At 55.1% G+C, this 20,211-nt stretch overlaps 7 protein-coding genes across 7 annotated transcripts; 5 read left to right on the top strand and 2 right to left on the bottom strand.

Annotated features, from left to right (window-relative positions):
- Positions 1–252: 252 nt before the first annotated feature.
- CHGG_10049 (uncharacterized protein) lies at positions 253–1,141 on the bottom strand (the record flags this gene model as incomplete). The annotated part of the gene is made up of 2 exons (XM_001227975.1): positions 253–397; positions 816–1,141. 2 exons carry the CDS (start codon positions 1,139–1,141, stop codon positions 253–255), a joined length of 471 nt encoding a protein of 156 aa, XP_001227976.1.
- Positions 1,142–2,684: 1,543 nt separating this feature from the next.
- On the top strand, positions 2,685–3,282 carry CHGG_10050 (uncharacterized protein; the record flags this gene model as incomplete). The annotated part of the gene is made up of 2 exons (XM_001227976.1): positions 2,685–2,927; positions 2,992–3,282. 2 exons carry the CDS (start codon positions 2,685–2,687, stop codon positions 3,280–3,282), a joined length of 534 nt encoding a protein of 177 aa, XP_001227977.1.
- Positions 3,283–4,855: 1,573 nt separating this feature from the next.
- Positions 4,856–5,713, top strand: CHGG_10051 (uncharacterized protein; the record flags this gene model as incomplete). The annotated part of the gene is made up of 1 exon (XM_001227977.1): positions 4,856–5,713. One exon carries the CDS (start codon positions 4,856–4,858, stop codon positions 5,711–5,713), a length of 858 nt encoding a protein of 285 aa, XP_001227978.1.
- A 3,591-nt stretch (positions 5,714–9,304) lies between these two features.
- On the top strand, positions 9,305–10,201 carry CHGG_10052 (uncharacterized protein; the record flags this gene model as incomplete). Its single annotated transcript, XM_001227978.1, has 2 exons — positions 9,305–9,680; positions 9,969–10,201. 2 exons carry the CDS (start codon positions 9,305–9,307, stop codon positions 10,199–10,201), a joined length of 609 nt encoding a protein of 202 aa, XP_001227979.1.
- Positions 10,202–11,902: 1,701 nt separating this feature from the next.
- On the top strand, positions 11,903–14,470 carry CHGG_10053 (uncharacterized protein; the record flags this gene model as incomplete). Its single annotated transcript, XM_001227979.1, has 4 exons — positions 11,903–12,372; positions 12,644–13,525; positions 14,075–14,203; positions 14,461–14,470. 4 exons carry the CDS (start codon positions 11,903–11,905, stop codon positions 14,468–14,470), a joined length of 1,491 nt encoding a protein of 496 aa, XP_001227980.1.
- Positions 14,471–16,155: 1,685 nt separating this feature from the next.
- CHGG_10054 (uncharacterized protein) lies at positions 16,156–17,247 on the top strand (the record flags this gene model as incomplete). The annotated part of the gene is made up of 2 exons (XM_001227980.1): positions 16,156–17,192; positions 17,244–17,247. The coding sequence occupies 2 exons, from the start codon at positions 16,156–16,158 to the stop codon at positions 17,245–17,247; spliced, it is 1,041 nt and encodes a 346-aa protein (XP_001227981.1).
- Positions 17,248–17,701: 454 nt separating this feature from the next.
- CHGG_10055 (uncharacterized protein) lies at positions 17,702–19,021 on the bottom strand (the record flags this gene model as incomplete). Its single annotated transcript, XM_001227981.1, has 1 exon — positions 17,702–19,021. One exon carries the CDS (start codon positions 19,019–19,021, stop codon positions 17,702–17,704), a length of 1,320 nt encoding a protein of 439 aa, XP_001227982.1.
- Between the last annotated feature and the right edge of the window lie 1,190 nt (positions 19,022–20,211).

Genomic DNA, 20,211 nt, shown 5'->3' on the forward strand with positions numbered 1-20,211 from the left:
GAACTGTACCGTATCCATTGGATTGTGGTTTTCCTTTCTGCTGGGCACGTCAGGCTGTCAGCCACAGACCCAAAGAAGCTCCCCGCAATCTCGCTCCCCCTTGCACAACCAAAATCTGGTGTCGTTTCAGGACTCACAAACCCACCACCCACACCGACAAGGCCCAACAAATAAACCTTTTTTGGCGATTTGATATACTTGGTAGTTCTGAGTGTTGTGGAGTTTCGTGATAAGATTGGTAGTTGATGGCGGTCACCTCAGCGGTGGTGGTTGAGACCCCCTGAGTAGGAGGTTGAAACGGGGGAGGTTGTGAAAAATGGGGGGCTGAATGCATGAGGTGAGGAACAGAGATTGGATTTGGTCGAGGTTGGCATCTGCAGCCCGAGGCCAAAAATAACTTGAATGAGGTATATCGTATTGCAAAGCTCAACAACGCAGGGACTAAGCCAAGATATATATCTTTTTGGATGGGAGGTCTCACACGTCACGCTGTTGCTCCCTTTTTCTTTCACTCATGGTTTTTTCGGACGACGCCGCGCAATTTCCCACCGGCACGCGCGTTGTCCGACCGCGAGCTCAAGTCAGGCGCCATCGGCACGCCGGCGCCAGTGTCATTGGCCCAGGGCCATGTGGTGGGGGCCTCTTTCGTGGTGTGGGGTGGCGAAGCTTTGGGGCGCAGGGGAAAATTGTTAAAATCGGGTTGGGATGAAGCCGGCCAATCGACCCTCAAGAGGCCGCCGCCGTGAACTCCGAGCCGCTTTTGACACCTTTTCGGAAGACTATTAAGTGAGCTAAAGCCACAACCCACAACTGACCGTCCCATGTCGCCAATTCCCAGGATTCCTTCTCCAGGGACGCCTCCCTGAACCTTCGCTCTACATGTCCCTACCCATGTCCGACATCGCTCATCAGCCGTAACCTTTGCCAGGGGTAAGTCAGTGAGCCTGGCAGAGAGCCCGGGGCTGATGAACAAAGGGCCTGTCCCAGACGCCAACAGGATGAGATTGTTTCCGCATTTTCTGTCTGCATCGTGCCAACCGCGCGGCTTCTGACATGCATAAGGCCCACCAGAATCGCTAGCATCCTCCTGCATGTCCACGCGAGAACCCCGTCGCCTACACCTGGTACAAATAACAAACATTTGTTCTTTGGTGCAGAGCACGCCGTGCTGCCTCGTGGCCCTCACTTGATCCCGACATATCATATAGGTATCTTCGATGTTTCTCGGGGTAACGCGTGGCCTAGTCAAGTGGCAGAGGGACTCTTTGGTGAGCAGCGGGTCGCGTGGCCCACGACCAACGACCTGCCTGGCCTTTGCTCCGCCGTTTCTGCCCCCGACCAAACGTCCGCCATGCGCCATGCGCTAGCGGGGAAAAGGATCTAAGTCGGCCGGGGAATATAGCGCCCGAACTCCAGTCCAGCGATGTACAACCCCAAAACAGCCAGGAATGCGAAGGAGGGCGGAGCCTGTGACCATTTCTCCTAGCCGGAGCGGTGAACTTGTGTTGGCTACCTCGTCAACTCGAGGCCTAGTCTGCATCCAGATGCGCTCAGTGGGGAAGTGGTATATATACCTTGGGTCCTCGTTGGACAGCATTTGTGGCTGCGCGCTTCCTTAAGCCTAATGGTTTGCTAGACCTTGGTCGGAGGGGTAAAAGGAGAAGAGAAAACACCGTCGCGCTTCTCGCAAATGATACGCGCCTACTTCAGGGACCGAGGCGCATGCCTATCTATTAGTCGTCCCTATGTTAGAGCCGTCCGTGGTCGATGAACCAGGTGACAAGCGGCCTAGGTAATTACATGTAGAGTCTTCCCTTGACAGCACCAAGGTTAATCTTGTGCTATCACTTGACACCTTATTCGAACACCCAGAATCCATATCAGTAAAAAGTAACAAAGTCGAAGCCAACGGAACTTGTGAAGCAAAGCCATTCTCAGCGGCTTCAGGTTACCATTATGATGTCTCCCTTGTATGGGAGGTTGAATGAATTATCTGGACAGGGTGTATTTGTTGCTGTCGAATCTGTGTGCATCATTTCATCCCATGTATCAATACCCTGAAATATAACCTGGAGTCAGGAGTTTGTTTATTTATTTGTTTACCTAGGTACACGGGTCGGTATTCACCTCCCCACCAAAACTTTATGGATTTGTCAACTCAGAGACTTACAGCCTTTTCTACATCCCACACCCCGTACTAATTCAAGTCCGTTCATGCCTATTTTTAGCCGTGCTTGTACCCGCCACCCAAAACAACCCAGGAACAACCTTTAGGACCAAAGCGGGCTATCCAACGAAGGGCTCCGCTATATTTGGTGCAGCCTATGGCCGATAGGATATCTTACCTACCTTACCTATCAATACCAGAACCGACGACGCCAGCTTATAAACATGCCACTTGTTCTTGACGTCATGCCTTCCCTCAGCCCTGTTTACATCATGAAGAATAGGGTTCATGTTTTCGATCCCGATGAACTATACGCGTCTTCAATCCTTGCCCGCCTCGCAGTTACTTTCCCGCCCATATAAGCCCAAGACGCAACCATCCTCCCAACGAACTGAAGTCTTAACCAACACCCCTCACCACTGTCCATACTTACAAATGTACCGTCGCCTGTTAAGTTATCGGTCCTGTGGAGGTTCTGACAATAATACTGATAGCCCTTTAGTTCCTGTTAATCGCGATGGAGTCGCAAACCGAATCCGACAGTCTCACCCAAGCCGAGGATGCTCCCAAACCCGGCAAGCCCGCCAAACCACAGCGTCGCCCAGTCCCCGACGACGTCGCCCGCGGCGCAATTGTATGGCTGCCCGGAATGCGATTCATAAACAAGAAGCGGCTTGTCCAGCACCTCCCGCTGCAGATCTTCGACCATCCGGTCCTAATTTACAACAAGTCAAACCAAACCATGGTAAATGTTTTCCTGGTATGTGACGAACCCCGCCTCTTTCGTATGGTATCATTGGCCAGCAGTTAACATTTTATTCCAGATCACATCCTTCAAAGAGGGCGAATCCCTCGTCGGCAAGTTCCAACACCAGGCCGACTTTCGCAGCCGCCAGATCCCGCTGGCCCCTGCCCCACCGCACCCCGACAACGGAATGCAGCTCACTCTGGCCGGTGGGCGGGTATGGCCGCGGGAATCCTACATCAGCTTGAGCTTGTTCACGGTGCCGATCAAGGTCATGCGGGAAGAGAGCAGCGGCCCTTGGGCCCTCAGCCCCGATTCTCTCAGAGCCCTGGACGAGATGGTCGCGGCGCTCCCATCTACCCGTATCTAGAAGATCGCAGAGACGGAGCGCCTAGGTGATCAATCGCATGACGGAGCTTTGGACCAAGATAAAGAGAATCGACAGGGGTACGAGGAAGCAGTTGAGGACGAGGAGGGTGGCACGGCGGGGTGGATCACCGTCGTGAGCAAGAAGAAGAGGGGCATGTCCATGGGTACCGCTCCTGGAAAGAAGGAAAAGGGCCCGGCGCGCAAGAGCTTGTAGTTGTTACTCGGGTGCGGCACACCGAGAAGTGCTCTGCCGCAGCGCTTGCGCCACCTTTCCTGACCCGGTAGTTCCACAATACCTATGTTACTAACACAGAGGTTTAGATATCGAAGGCGCGAGCATCTTATGGTGGGCCTGCCACACTAGTTTGTTGCGGCCACTTGACCTCCTTCATACTACGTCTTTGTTTAGCAAAACGCTGACGGTCGTAGTTAGGGCCTCAAGGCCCTCAGGAGCTGGTGTAGTCTTCAACAACCACAATATCGGTTTTTTTTTCTGGAAGGCATCAACAGCGAGGATCTCACTGCACCCCTACAAAGGGAATAAAGACAGTGCTTTTCCCTGAGGGGTCGCTTGCCCTCTTCGGGCATCGCCTCTACCCGGGAGGATACCTTCAGGCGGGGAAAATATCAATAAATTACAGAATTTGTGGGATAGCTATTGTAAGGGCCAAGCTGAGCCTATTTTGGAGCGTAAAGCGTGAATGAATGAAACTAGGCTGAATATATTTGAGTCTTGTTGATTGCCAGGGGCGACAGTTACAACTAGCGGACCAAACTCCCCCTTTATCTTACGTACCTACCTAGGTATTCCCCAATCCCCAGAGTGGTGGTGGCTTCCCACATAATATGACCTCGGCCGGTATAAACGGCAGATGATAGCACGGCAGTTGAGAAAACCAACTTGGTTGTATGAAGGCATATCTGATAGTCCGGAAGTGCTCCAGGGGAAAGGACTAGCTGGTCGATGTGCACACGAGAACCCGGAGAGATAGGGTCCGTTTGACTGGCCTATGGGCTCAGTGTTCTCAGCCTCATACTTGCGTAGTCGGCAGATCGACGACCTAATATGATGTTGAACTTGAAAGTGGTCTGAACAAGGCGTCCAACTATTCCAGCCACCAATGGTATCAAGACTAAAACATCCGAACCATAACACAGGGTCAACGTTTCCGAGATCGAACAACTTGGCACTCGTTATAAATTCAACCCGATTCGTGCGCCTCGGCCATGGTTTTGGGAGACGTACCCCGGAGTATCGAATTGATTGCGGATCGGCGTTGTTCCAGTTCCCATTGTGTGGGTTTTACCCGATTCGCGCGCATCTGCTGCTGCTTTCTCCCAAGTCCACTCCTCCGTGCAGCCGTGTGGATCAATGCAAGGGGTTATAGGGTATCAGGCTTCTGGGGATCAACGTCGCTTTCGGCATTTCAACCGTCGGAGAACATTCCGGATTGTTTACTAACTCTGTCCCGTTTGTTGGAGTACAAAACCTCCGAGGATCTCCTAGCTTAACGACAACCCCAGAGCCTAACATACATCCATCTCGTTCACCTGATCCCCCCCTGAGACCAACAATGCTCGGAACACGCAACTTGGCGGCTGCGGCCATGCTCGCCCTGGCTTGGGCTGGCGCCGTCATTGCCGAGTCATCAGCCGGCTGTGGCAAGACCCCCACCATCAAGAGCCAGCAGTACACGATGCAGGTCAACGGCAAGCAGCGCGAGTACATCATGAAGCTCCCCGACAACTACGACCAGAACCACCCTTACCGCCTAGTCTTCCTGTGGCACCAACGTGGCGGCAGCGCCACCAAGATCGTGCAAGGCGAGAACCCCAACGCCGGCGGCGTGGTTCCCTACTACGGCCTGCCGCCTCTGGCCAACAACAGCGCCATCTTCGTGGTCCCCAACGGGCTCAACTCGGGCTGGGCCAACAACGGCGGCGAGGACACCACCTTCTTCGACCAGATGGTCAAGACGATCGAGGCCGACCTCTGCGTCGACACCAAGCTGCGCTTCGCCACCGGCTTCAGCTGGGGCGGCGGCATGTCCTACAGCCTGGCGTGCTCGCGGCCCGACATGATCCGCGCCGTCGCCGTGCTCTCGGGCGCCGAGCTCAGCGGCTGCCAGGGCGGCACCTCGCCCGTCGCCTACTACGCGCAGCACGGCACCTCCGACTCGGTCCTCAACGTGGCCATGGGCCGCCAGCTGCGCGACCGCTTCGTCAAGAACAACGGCTGCACGCCTCTTTCGTCGGAGCCCCAGCCCAATGGCGGCAACTCGGTCAAGACCGAGTACAAGGGATGCAAGGAGGGCTTCCCCGTTACCTGGGTGATCCACAACGGCGACCACAATCCCTCGCAGGTCAACCAGGGCCAGTCGTATCCGTTTGCACCGGCAAACTCGTGGGAGTTCTTCTCGCAGTTTACTTAGATGGGCTGGTTGTCGCTTCAAGTGACTGGGATATTGAGTGTCTTGACTCTGTGAACACGTCGGTTCTTTTAGGTCAGAATGTAGACCAAAAAGCAGGGATTGGTCGCCATCCAAGGCATCAAGCCAAAATCAACATCACAATTGTCCAAGTAATCGAGAACTGGAACCCCTCATATGCACCCTTTTATGCCTTCAGTGATTTTCTAAGCCGTCGAATAACGTACCCAGGGGGCGGTAACTGAAGGCTCTACTTTATGGTAACCGGTGGAGAATTTGAAAGATGTCGGCGAACATACCTGGAGTATGCAAGATAATCCAAGACCGGCCCAATACGTACGTGCATCCCGGGTACCTAACTATTTCGGTGACCATCGGCGCAAAAAATGTTGGCGAAGTAGGGACGAACGCATGGATGTAAGACTGGTGCCCGACGTCCGTATACCGCACCTATATGGCTTTAGCTTCTCTGAATATCGCTATGTAGGTCGCTTAGGCTTTGCGCCACCGGCTTCGTCTTTCCCGCTGACCTCGTCTTCTCATAGTTTACACATGAGCCACGAATGCCGTTTTACGTTCGTTTCTGGCTCACAATCCGATACCACCTCCGCTACTTTTTCGGGTACCAGACCCTCTCACGCTACGCCGTCCACCCTACCAGCCTACATCTTTCTACAGCAGATATGCTGCTCGAGTACGTTGGCCCGGATACAGGGCGTATGCTTTCTGGCATATGGAGGGGGCCCCGGGCGTGATCCTCTCCCTGGCCCGCGTCCCGCGGCCTCGAATAAGCACGGGACGTTGCATCGACGAGCTCGTGGGAGAGGACCTCTCTCTCCTTCTTCTTCTCCTTCTCTCCTGTCTATCTTTCTGGGTAAGATTACCAGATGAGATGACAGTCGCCATATCGGCAGCGTTGCCGCTAATACCAACTGTTACCGAGAGAATCATCAGAGAGCCCAGCTCAGTCGAACACCGTGGATCCGTGCCGGATACTCACGTCGCATTCCTCTAACTCCCCTGTGGAGTGACTCCAACGCGTCGGGTCATCTATGTTGATGTCTTCGAGCGTGCGGCCGAGTGGTTTCCCGCGCTTTGGGCTGGAGAAAGCTAAGGTGGGCTCTCGACGAGGCGAGAGATCGAGGCCACTGGGGCTTTAGAATGAAACCGTACGCTTGGTAAGTATTTCTGATTGAATCAGAAGAAGCAAATTACCAATATGCCCATTTTCTAGTCGGACGTTGATGGCGCCAGGCTTTTCTACCGCTACTATACATGTACTCCATCCTCTTCTCCCTACCAACCCGCAACCACTATCGACCGCCAGCCGTTGACCCTGTCTTCCTCCATGGAAAACCCATGTCTTCTGGTATGTACGACCAGCTGATCGTATTGCTGTCCGAAGCCTACCGCTTCCCTATCATCGACCCCGACCGCCGCGGCTTCAGCAACAGCGAGTCAGCCACCCCGGCCACGGGCGAAGTAACCTTCGACACTTTCGTGAGGGATACCATTAGCGTCCTTTAACAGGTACTATAGACGAAGCCCGTACTATTCTGGTTCGCCGCGGCTAGTATAAGCGGTAGCCAGTTGCTCCTCGTCCGCAACGCAGGCGCATTTATACGGACATAGTAGAAGGGGTTCGTATAGATCGGGTCTAATATACGCTGCAGTATAAGCCACGAGGCGCATCCCAAGACTCCAGGCAAGGTGCTATTGGAGGGATTTATAGATAGTTTTTGGGGCGCAAGCAACAAGGATTTTATCATAGGGGCGGTGCCGGGACTCTTTCGCATTGACTTGGGCAACAATATCAGTAAGGTTACGTTACAATTCTGAGAAGCTTATTCAACAGACGGACTCCGTAACCGTTGAGCGGATAGCGGTACCTAGGTAGTCTTAAAGAAGTTGATGGCGAAGCAACTTCGGGAGTGGGCCGTAGCTACTGCCACCCATGAGAGAGAAAAGGTGCCGGTTTCAATTCGTTACGGCAATTCGGATAACGGTATACCGTACGAAGTTCGCGTAGTGTTGGTCTCCAAGATGCTACCGTAGTCTCAGCTTCAGGTATATGAGAGGACGGGATATAGTGAGTAAAGCGAAACCCAGTTAATCCCGCTGCATCGACTACCTTCGCAGCTAGGGCTTTAGTTGAATTATTCTCAACAGATGCTAGACGATACTTTTGGGTTTCTTGAGCCAATTATTTTCACCGCCGGTAGCTATTGAAGGTATCTTAGCTAAGTAGGTAGGTAGTTACAGATGACTTGCCTAGCCGAGCAGAGGTGAGGGTTCTTGTGACGAACCTACTTCAGGACCCTGTCCTGTTAGGGTTCATCTTCGGTTGAAGGTAATCTCTCAAGGGTGCTTAGGTTCGGTGCAGCCAAAAGGTGCACAACAAAGGCTTGTCTCAACAGTAGGCTTCCGTGCTTGTAGCGAACTGTAGTTGTGATTGCTAACTGGAGAACTCCCAGAGCTCTCCAGAACGAGTGACTATATACCTATCTAAGTCCTGTGTGCTCAGTGTGCTCAGTTGTACCCTCCAACTGAGCTCACTGAGCTATTTCTCCCATTCCTGGGTCATGATTGGCTGGCTCCTACAAAGGTGCTCAGTGTGCTCAGTTGTACCCTCCTACTGAGCTCACTGAGCCACTCATGTGGGTTCCCTGATTGGTTTGTTTAGCGACTGGCCTGTGGTTCCGCCCGTCGGCATATCCGTGACAGTTCTATTAGCGTTAACTATCGATTATAGCAATTAGGTACATTTGATTTGGCTATTGGCACGGCTTGGTGTATTTAGCGTCATCGTTGTAATAAATCAATGTTTGCAAAGATCGGAAACAAATTTGACGTTTGATACTTGGCACCGTATTTCCTGTGTTGAGGACCGCTGTTGCTTCGGTGCGGGGCCGAGGAACGGGTCTCATCGAAACATCGGGCCCCATACCGCACCTGAGTCCTCTCCGGCCGGCGTTTCAGCGAGCTCTACAACGGAAGCGAGGGTCGTAGAAGCCTGCGATAGGAAATACGTAGTATCGTGACGCACCAAATATTTAAAAACAATTTTCGCAATAGTAAGGGGACTTGTAGCGCCGATTATTATCTAGGTAGGCGATCAGGATCTCCAAACCGGCCTGGTGTTGCGGTGTTCTAGGGCCTGGCCCGGGCCGGCGCTAGGCATCACCTAAAACGGCCAGCCCCCAGGGCTACTTGGGAATCCTAGAGGGTATTATCAAACCACTTGCCTTAGAGAACCCAGATTGCACCCCAATCACCGATGGGAGTGTCGCCGTTGCCCGCCCTCTGGCCGGTTGTTTCAACGCATGCCCGCACCCATCCTAATGCTCGCTTCATGGTCCGAACGCAGCACGATGGATGCCTTCAACTTATGATAAATGCCGGGATGGTCATAAATCAAAAGTATAAATCAGCCGTGCCTTTCCACCTTTGTTGAATAAACTCAATTACAACTCCAGACCACATTCACTACAGCACAGCACACCAGCAACCAAAAAAAACCAGACCATATCAATTCGTCTCATAAAAGAGCCTCATACCTACCTTAAAGCCGTAACATACCCAAAAACGATCAGAATGAAGTACACCACCGTCCTCGTCTCCCTCCTTGCCGTCGCAACCGCGGCCAAACTGCCGAACGCCAGCCCGGACGTTTCCGACGTTGTTGCGCGTCACGACGGACATAACGAGAAGAACACCACTACCCCCGGCGATGGTTACGACCAAGACCTAGAGAAGAGGCGCGGGGGCGGTGCCGGTGCTGCCGGTGCTGGCGGTGCTGGCGGTAGCCACAGCAGCGGCGCTGGCGGTTCTCGCGGCGGCAGCAGCGGCAGCCAGTCCAGCAGCGGCTGCCCAGGCCCCACCTGCGACCGTCGTCCGCACTCCGGTGCCAGCGCACTCATGAGTCTTGACGTTGGCCTGCTTGTTGCCGGGCTCACTGGCGCTGGCGTCGGTGCCGTTTTTCTTTGAGGGACTTCCTGCAACTAGCGATGGGTGATACTCCTTTCCATCTTTTGACGGTTGGTGGACGCTATCTATCTTTCATAGCGCGATAGAGAATATATGAAGTTATAGATTGGCTTTTTCCTTCCCCGGACAGTGGAGAGAGAAGTGAGTCCTATAGATCAACTAGGCGCACCTCAGACCAACTCACAGTCCATTCACTGCATTTGTTTCTATCATAGTGATGACACCGCAGATCTTGACACCGAACTGATCAGCTTATAAACTCGTGATCTAGAAGGGCATAAGAACCGTTACCAGGTACCTATATTTACTCATGCCATGGGTAATGGGGCTAGCCAAAGCGCGAGAAGTGTACACAAAGTGCATCCGGTCGGCGCTGGCCTATGGCCAGCGTCGTTTCACATTCCCACGGATGTGGGAGGCGAGCCGGTAAAGAAAGGCATCGCTAAGGCCCTCGGGAAGGCCCAGAACAAGAGCTTGCGGATGAATCTCTCCGCCTCCATGTAGGTACCCAGTGGTCGTTTGTTCTCTCTCGTCGAACTCGGTCCGCCGTTACCCATCCAACACCTTTTCTGTTTGCCCCTCTTTCGGCGAAACCGGTATGCTGTTGGTCACGAGCACATCCACTCCCAACTGTGGACGTCGCCTATCCGTCAAAACAGTCCCATTTCGAACTTCCCGATTCTGCGTGCGCCGAGGATGCTTTCTTTCTAGAGCAACCCCATTCAGCCGATCGTCGCCAATGCATCTCGAGTCGGCCACCTCACGCGACCTGCAACGCGCCCGGCAAGTGCCGAGTTCCTTCGGCCAGAGGACTTGACTTTTTTGCGCAGACTACTCGCAGTGTTGGTGTAAAGGTCGGGAAAAAGTGGTGAACACATGTGGAGAAGACTCGCTCAGTCGCTCTTGCCATGTTCGCCAGCGAAGTGCGCCTTCCCCATTCGAAGGGGCCGATTCTGCGCAATTCGTGAGGTAGCTACATCAATTTCCTGTTGCAACATGCCCCGCACCAGGCTGTTGAAGTGGAAAATTTGGGGGCATGGTCAAAACACGGCGGTTTGTTGTGCGCATGGGGTTTTTATGCACGCGATCACAGTCGCTTCCCTTTGACGAATCGACTGAGTGGATATGGTATCTCGAAATACCTTAACAAGGCCGCAACATAATCTCACGATTCTTCCCTTTGACTGAAAAATGGCCGAAACGCTAACCGGTCAAATTTTCCCGGCGTGATTTCTCTAGCCTAAGGTGGAGCAAATGTTTCCATCATCGATGGTGGCCCGCTGGACCGTTGATGATCCAGCGCTTCCATGTGATCCCAAGCCTTGAGCCCACGTGGCTTGCGCAGAACCCTGCGTGCCCCACCTTTATCCAGGGAATTCGCGTGGAGAAACGCCCCAAGCGGCGACCGGTGAGCGCCCGACCACAGCGGGTGACGTCTGACACAAGCACCCACATAGCTGGATCCCTGCTAAGCTGCCTGATCTGCAGGACCAGCAACGGGCTCAGGTTTTGGGGCCCAGGGTTACCCAGCAGCAGAGCGGTGACCTGATCCTCCATACTAATTTATATGGAGCCCAAAGTACTCCCCTTAAATGAATGTTTTGAGTACATGCATGCCAAGCTATAGATAACCGATATGAGCATCAATTGCGGCAAAGGTGAAGCGGTACAGCCATTAAGGTCTTGGCTTGCATTTGTCGGGGTTATTGATTCGGCAAAGAGGACTTTAATTTTGGCGGGATTCGCTAAGAAATTAAAGTCACTGCGCCGTTGATCTGATTCACCGTTCCGATCCAACGTCTCTGATCCGATTCAACGTCCCCGACTAGCCGCCTTGGCGGGTCGTCGGATGTCGATTTCGCAGGCCCGATGAGTAGGTGGCAGCTCCCGAAGGCACCGCCCGTTTCAAACTTCCAGGTCTGTCTTCCCGCTTTAGGTACCTAATTACCCCCCCCCGACCTCAGCGCCCTTTGTGTCCTTGTGGTTCCATCGATCTTACCTCGCGAATGACTCTTGATCCTCCTGACTTGGCTCAAATGCCTCATGATCCCGGAGGACCTTCCTCCATGACTTCCATTCCGCCCCATACCTTACCGATTTCCTCGATCACTTCCGCTCGGATTTCATCTTTTTCATCCTCGCGACCTAACCCCTCTCCATGAAACGGGATCGGGCGCTTGCTCCACTTTTTGCCGTTATTCCCACATGCCCCGCTCGCGCCGTGCCGTAGCGTTTGGGCGTTCATCATCGACCGAAGAATTCCTACTTGGACCCGAAGAGTCCTCTCCTTCTCCACCACCACGCCAGGCGCGTCAAACCATGGCGTCGACGCGCACCCGGGTGTCCGTGTGCGCCATGCTGGCCATGGCGCTCGACGGCCTCGGCGTTGCCATGACCAAGGCATCGCAGACCTTTCTCATCGAGCAGGCCCTCTGTCGCGCTTTCTACACTGCGCACGACCCTAACATCGTGGGCCCCGATGGCGACGTCCCCGAGGCCATGTGCAAGGCGGAGCCGCTGCAGTCACAAGTCGCCTTCCTCTCCGCCTTGCTCGACTTCTCCATTCTCATTACCTGCTTCCTTGTTGGCCCCATATACACCCGGCTGGCGTCTGTGGTGGGCAAGAGGAATGTTCTTTTCATCAACACAACCAGTTTTGCGCTGCGCATGGCGTGGTATGCCAGTGTGTGTAGGTGCCCCTCCTCTTTCGCCGCGTCAGGGTCGCAAGCCTGCTGACAGCCACATCGCTTGCTAGTCTACTTCCACAACACTATCAATGTCCGCTGGGTGCTTCTCTCCGGCTTCTTCGACTTGTTCGGTGGTGGCGTGCCCATGCGCGAGATTCTCCTCTACCTCTACGTCGTGCGAGAGCGCGCGCGAGGATGGCATGTGAGTACACATCATTTGTCACCCCGCTCGCACTAACCAAAGGTGCGACCCTGTTAGGATGGCCACCTTCAACCTCCTCACCGCGATCCTGATCGGGACTATGTCGCTCGGTTCATTTATCGGCGCCAGCCTCCTCGACATCAACGCCTTCATCACCTGCGGCTTGATCGTCGCCGTCTACGTCGCGTTAATACCGCTCATTGCCCTCTTTCCGTCCGACGACCCCGCCGCGGATCGGATCGACGACACGGATGATGGTTCGGTAGAGGAACGTAGTTCCCTGATGCCGGCCGACGCCCCGGCGACGTCGGTGCCGCCCAGTGTTTCTTCCTCCCCAACGGGAGGACCGAGCGGTGATATCGAAGCACACAAGCCACCGGAGGGGCCAGCACCGACCGTGCTGCACGCCCTCCTGCGCACCGTGACGGTCGACCTCCGCTATTCTATCGAGCTCGTTATGCAGACAATACGCCATCCGTTCACGCGCCGGGTCATGTTGCTGTACTTTGGGTCCACGTTGGCTATGTGCATCTCCCTAGTCACGCCGCAGTGGGCGTCGGGCACCTTCCACACCGGCCTCTCCAACGTCGCCAAGGTTACGGCCATGGAGCAGATCGTTTCGGCTGTAACCCTCCTCGCCCTGCCCGTGCTGACGAAGTTTGTCCTCTACCCGCGTCTGCGCGCCAAGGAGGTCGTCGACTTTTGGGTCATCGTGGCCAGTCTGCTGGCCAGCATTGTGGGCACTCTAGTTATCGCCACGGCGCCGTCACTGGTAATCTATGCGGTGGGTGTCGCTATCGCCGCCACGGGCATGGGCCTATCCGATGCCCTGCGCTCCTTCGCCACAAGTGCCCTGGCCAACAAAGAGCTGGTACAGATGTTGTACATGAGCATCCGCACCGTCCAGACGCTCGCGGCTATTATTGGGATGCCGCTTTGGTCCGCCTTCTTCTTGTGGCTGCTGGATCATCCGGATCTCCCGCGCGGTCTTTTATACTTGGGGAATACCTGCATTGTCCTCATATGTCTTGTACTCGCCAGATCTATGCGGCGGGTCAGGTAGCACCGCTGCTCGTGGGGATCGGGGGTTAACTGCAGTTCTGAAACGAACACTTCCTTTATCCTTGACGTGAGAGAGCCTCTACTTAGGTCCCTACCTAGACATAAACCGCGAATCACAGTGAACCCAAAAGAATGGTACGGGTAACAGGATTGGCCGGTATCATTCCACAGCTTGGTGGTGTGTTGCAAAGGACCATTGATCGCGGCCTCCATAGGTAGAAACTGAACGCCATCTGATACCCTCCTTGCTTGCCCGTATATGCTGCGCCTACGAGTTCTCCTTGCCCGCCTTATTTTTTTTGTCCTTTAGTTTGACTTTTAGCGGTATCCCCGATTCCCAACAAGAGCATTTTGGTTATGTGAGTTATTACAGGGGAGAATACCGACCCCTCTGCTCCCCAGGAACACTACCCTTAATTCATCTAGTCACGCCATTGAGAAAGTCTATCAGGGCGACTCGCGCAGGTCTCCTGGTCACGGTATCGGGAACACCTTCTCTGCTACCGGGGACACCAGACCGCAAGGCGCCCCGTACCTGCGCCACGCCAAAACTAGGTACGTGAGCTTCATTGTCTGTTGGGGCTTGGCCTCTGGGTGGCTGGTTCATTCCACTCGGCTTGATGGTCTTGGGCTTCCTTTAGTTAAAGTTTCCGATCTCCATCGGTTTGGCGTGGCCCGCAAGTTCGATCATTGGGACGTGTCTGGTGTCAACGGCTATCTAATCGCCGGCCCTTCTGTACAAAATCCTGGGTTGGGGAGCCCTCTCGGGCGCTTTCATCATGACAGGAGAGGACTTGTTGGGAATCCAACAGCCAAAGGTAGAGGTACTTTGCAACAAGGGTCTTAGTGCACTGCAAGTCAGGTCACTGGAACTGAGTGCTCTGAAGCGTTCTCCAAATGTCTGACAGTTTGATTGCTGTAAAGAGAAACCCCCATTTTTTCGTGGACCCCCGCCGTATCGTACCTGGTGGCTGTGAGGGGTTTTTCCCGCTTACCTCCCGAGGTACCCACACAACCTCACACATTCAACAGGACCTTGGCTTCGACAGACCCGCATCTTCACCAAGCGTCACAGACCCCACCTACTCGTCGAGTCTACAAATTAGTATGCAGGAGTCAGGGCCAGGTCACTGCTCTGATCCGAATCAACGTCTCAGATCCGAATTAACTTGCGGGTAGGTAGTTGGTCGGATCGCCGATTTCGCAGGCCCGGCAAGTACCTGTGCATGCAGCGCCCCCAGCTTCTGTACAACCTCTTCTGCGTATAGGTAGGCAGGTACCTAGGCTGTCTTTAAATTGCAGGCCAGTGCGTGTCGGGGATTTTTGATCTTCTATCTTGCAATGAATCCTCAAATCTAACATTCGTCCATCCATACCTGCCTCGGCAGGTAGCCATCGATTTCGCTCCGCCTTAGTGACTGCAGGGAACTTTATCAGCGTCATGAATCATCTGAATTCCTATTGGATAAGGCCGCCTGAGCATTTCTTCAAATGGACTAGGACTACCAAGGTATCCAGGAAGTTAATCCTCAAGACGAGTGATAAACAATTATAGCTCACCTTCCACATCTTTTCTAATACCCATTTCATTGCCGTACAGCCCTCCGAGTTCCGGTCCAGCACTCGCTACCGGCGCAACGCGGGAACACCCTCGCATTGACGGTTCTTCTTCAGCTCCCGCTTTCCGCCGATCATGTGTCGCCTCGCAGCTCAAAATAGACCGCCCGCGATCACCCAGCCGGCTTAATCTCCACGCTACAACTGCATGTCTCGGTTGGAATCAAGGTCCACAAATTGCAAACGAAGGGCACATTTAATGTGAAGGTACCTGGTAGTGTGACAAATACATCGAAATCCCGCCTGGACGAGCTCCCTCAAAGGCTCAAACGATACCGGGCGCATTCTCATTAATCATCTCGCTGTGGCATTCCGAGGGATGCAACTTGTAGACCCCCGGTTTCGGAGAGGTAAAATAGATCATTACCTATGTAAATAATATGCTGCGACTGGTCTCTGCAATGTCTCCATGTACTCCATGCAATCCAAACCTGCATGGCACACCCGATGCAGTTAGGTTACGCACTAGCTACCGGCCCTACATATCCTCGTATGTGGCAAGGAGCTACTGCCCCAGGCAACATTTGGTACATCTGGTATGCAGGCTTGCCAGGAGGTCGCGCTTAGCCGGGGGCCTATATGATATCTGAGCATCGGGGTGCACGTATCTACTCGACGATTTCTCGATCTCCACATCCGGGAGCACCTGCATCTGCGTTGCCTCCGATCTGCATTCGCTCCAGCGGCCCCCTCACGGGCGAGGTTTAGAGTTTGTATCTCCTGTTTGTTTTCTTCGGTCTACTCGTCTGTAGGCATCCACGTCCGCCGGCTCCTGAGGTATATGACTTAAAGGACCCATGCAACGTGCCCATTGTAGTGCCAACCCAGAGCCCAGCCCCATGACAGCCTTGCCCATTCTGATTTAGCGAGTCTTTCCAAAACAGTCCATCATGAGAACCGAGGAGTTTGATTTCGAATGGGATCCCAAGGCCATGCCCCAGGATCCCGTTTCACTGCGAGGCAAGAGTCGCGAAAGCGGCAAGATGCTCGTGCTCGACCGGTCTACTGAGGCCAGCAAGCACACCGTCTTCTCGACCATCTGTGACTTCTTCCGGCCTGGCGACCTTCTTGTTCTGAACGACAGCTACATGCTCTCCAATACGCTGAAGTTCCATGCCAACGGCACAGACGTTCACGTGACTGTCTACGGCCACGAGCAGGACAACACCGCCATCGTCAGCATCGAGCCCGACCAGCCTTGGATCGCACCTGGCGCTACGATGACCTCGACCGACGAGCCCGCGTTGAGCTGCCACCTCCTCGAGCCCCAACAGGGCGAAGACGGGCTCTGGCGGGCCCAGTACGAGCCCATCGAGTTGCTGATGCCAACTCTGGAGCTGTACGGCCATCGCCTCGACGAGACAGTGCCGCTAAACCCGGGCCATTGGAAAAACTCGCGCAAGGACTACCGCGCCGTCTACGCCAAGACTCCCGGGTCCCTGGAGATCCCGTCGGCCGGACTGCACTTCTCCAAGGCGATCCTAGACCAGGCCGTCGACAAGGGCGTCGAGATCGCCTACATCACGCTGCACGTAGGCGCCACCGAAACACTGGCGATACGCCACATCAGCGAGGAGGAGATTGAGAACCACAAGGTGCGCTCCGAGTACTTTGAGGTCGGCGAGACGGCCGCGGCGCAGATTAGCAAGGCCCGGGCCGAAGGCCGCCGCGTCATAGCGGTGGGCACGACCGTCATGCGCACGCTCGAGACGCTGGCGCAAGGCAAGAACAAGCGGGCGCCGCTGCCGGCGCAGAAGGGCTGGACGGGCCTGTACATCTACCCGGGCTTCGACTTCCGGGCCGTCGACGTGCTGCTCACCAATCTGCACCGCCCGCGCTCGAGCCACATTGTCTTGACGGCTGCTTTTGCCGGGAAGGATTTTGTCATGCGCTGCTATGATGAGATTGCTGAGAGGGGTGATTACGAGTTTGACATGTTCGGCGATAGCATGCTGATCGTGTAAGTACTTGCACCTAGGTAGTTAGACGGTAAATAGCAAGAATCACGAAAAAGAATTGACAGAATTTTGCGATTGAGCTATGGGGACAATTTAACTGAGGGAGATTATTTCTTATCGTTATAAATACGTGGCTCTGGAATTCTAAAGGAAGGTGCGAAGAAGGAACTTAAATGCCCAACCCAGTGCCTCGGTGCTTGCAGGAGCAACCGTACTTTTGAACTTACCGTACTTTGCACCAGGCACGGTAATTGCTTTTTGCATTTTACTGCTACGGTAGTTTTGATTGTATTTGTTTGATCAAAAGCCTAATTTTCCCCGATCTAACGCTAATCACAAAGCGTGTTGAAGTCTAACTCTCTCTCGTGCGAAATGCAGCGGATTGGCAATGTTCATTCCGAGGACACTAGGTACGGTAGGTATCAATGGAGGTAGTTTGGAAACTTTTAATTCCCGTCGGCCCGGCCCGCGCAACTACCTAACTTAGCAGCGACCGACCTTGTGACGCGGGTGCTGCTACCGGCATGCCAGTGCCAATGCCAACAGGGGCGCAGGGCTGATCCCCGGCTGGAACCCCGATGACGCCTTGCAGTAGCGCCTGGTGGATCCGCCGCAGGCCCTCCTCCAAGCGGTCGCGCGGGTGCGCAAAGACGATGCGGAACATGTCGGGCGACTCGCTGTCGAAGTTGTCCCCGGACGCCAGGTACACCTTGTGACGGCGCAGGGCATCGCGCACGTCGTCGGCGATGCTCGTCGCCTGCCCCTCTCGCTCCGCGTGCGGGTGCCAGCGGCGGTACGCCCACCCGAGGTCCGCCCACACAAACAGCGCGGCCTGCGTGCCGGCCGTAAAGGGGATGCCGTGGCGCTGGAGGAAGTTGGTGGTGAAGGCGTAGGCGGCCGCCAGGCGCCGCCGGTTCTCCGCCAGATAGGCGCTTGTGAAGGCGTCGTCCTGCAGCACCTGCGCCACGACGGTGTCGGCCAGGGACGACGCGTACGAGTAGATGGCGATGGAGCTTAAGGCGGCGCGCAGGGCAGGGTTCCGCGGCGACACGAGACACCCTACGCGCCACCCGTTGGCGCCAAAGTCCTTGGATACCCCCCACAACACGTGCACCAACGCCGGGTCGATCAGCGAGTCGAGGTCAAGGGACAGCACCGACGTGAAGGCGGGCGCATCGCGCCACACAGACAGGGCGTAGACCTCGTCGCTGACGAGGTGCAGCTGGTATTTGTTGCAGAGGGCCACCAGCGCCATGAGCACCTCGCGCGGGTAGCAGCGACCGAGTGGGTTGTGCGGCGAGCACAGCAGCAGGCCCCTGACCACTTGGCCCTGCTCCCTTGCCCGCAGCAGCGCCTCCTCGTAGCACCGTACCGACGGCAGGCTCAGGGGATCCAAACCGCCGAAGCTGACGGGCACGGTCCGCACGTGAGGGCGCAGGCGGAGCGTGATCTCGCCGTAGTAGGGGCGGCCCACCAGGAAGGCCTCGCCCGGGTCGGCCAGCGCCCAGGCCACGTGCTCCAGCGCGCTCGAGACGCCGTTGGTGACCATGATGTGCGCGGCATCCAGGGGCCGGTGCGTCGCGAGGTGGCGGCTCAGGAATCGCGCGAGCGCGTCCCGTAGGCGATGGCTTCCCAGCGGCCCGTCCTGGTACGTCACGGCACTGTTCCGGAGTGTGACGTGCTTGGCCACATAGTCGCGGAGCTCCGTTTCCATCAGGTGGTTCTCAGCCACGCCCAGGTTGACGGCGCCAGTCGGGTTAGAGTGCCGGTCCCATGGGTTCTTCATCACTTCCCACATTTCGTTGAATGCATTGCCGGGGACCTGCTCCTGCCCTCGTCTCGACAGCATCGCACTGGCCGCGGGAAAGGGGGAAAGGGGGGAGGGAGGTAGGGAGTCCTAGTGTCTGTACTGGTGTCAGCGGTGTCGCTCGCAATGGGGGTAGAGGCGACGGGGTTGCTGAGCCTAACCCGTCGCAGTAACGTTCCGAGAGAAGAGAAAGCACCTTGTGGTAAAAATCGAGCTGAGGTTGGTTGCTGTTAGGGTTCAACTCAGGTGTGGGTTTGCTATTGCTATTGCCATCATAGACTCCAGCTGGCATTCTCATTGCGCAGCTGGTTATGTCCGGAGCCCGGACTCGTCCCTTCGCCTGCACGGTGGCTTCCCGCTTCCCTCTCCCCTGTCAGCACCCGATCTTCATTCCAGGTTAATTGTCGGCTGTTACACCATACCAACCCCAAATTGGATTACAGGTCGCTATCTGACTTGACAAATTCGGGGGCCCCGGTCACCACAATGTTAGGTCCGCAGTTTTCCATTACAGAGTTTGAGGTGCCTCGGATCGAGCTACAAGACCCAAGTGGTTTCACAATGCTACGTCAGAGTCCGCGTTGGAGTCGGTGCCTTGTGGTGAGAAAGTATCTCAAGCGGGAACACTCCGTTCTCTTGCTCTGAACATAGTGTCCTGCAGGTCGAGCACTCGGTGCCATGTATTCGTATCTGCCGCGGGATGCGATAGACGACCCGGAACTGGCTGAATGTCTGACGACTGGCTGGCGTGGCTTCGTCAATGGCAAATCACAGTACAGCACAACACGGCATGCAGATGCAGAGCCCATACATGGCCCGTCAACACACCACGGGAGGGTGTGGACGTAAGATCTGGGGTATCAGGGCCGGCGATTGATGTTCCTTGTTCGGCATAGCGCGCGGCACGATTGAAGCTGAAACACATTATGCCCTGCCGTATTCGTCTTTGTGCAGAGCATGATGCATGTCATCTGGCAGCCTCCATTGGTGCCCAGATGCGTAGTGTGGAAGCGATGACATAACCAGGCATACAGCCGCGATTGCCGAGGGTTGAACAAAACGATCGGATGCCTCGCATCTGCATGGCATATCACACCGGTCCCGTCTCTGCACATGTGCCTGGCAGTCAACCACGTTGACCATGATCGGTGCTCTGTTGGCGAAGCCAATTCCCCGCATGG

This window comes from Chaetomium globosum, genomic scaffold (assembly GCF_000143365.1).
Source record: "Chaetomium globosum CBS 148.51 scaffold_7 genomic scaffold, whole genome shotgun sequence".
Classification (NCBI taxonomy): Eukaryota; Fungi; Ascomycota; class Sordariomycetes; order Sordariales; family Chaetomiaceae; genus Chaetomium; species Chaetomium globosum.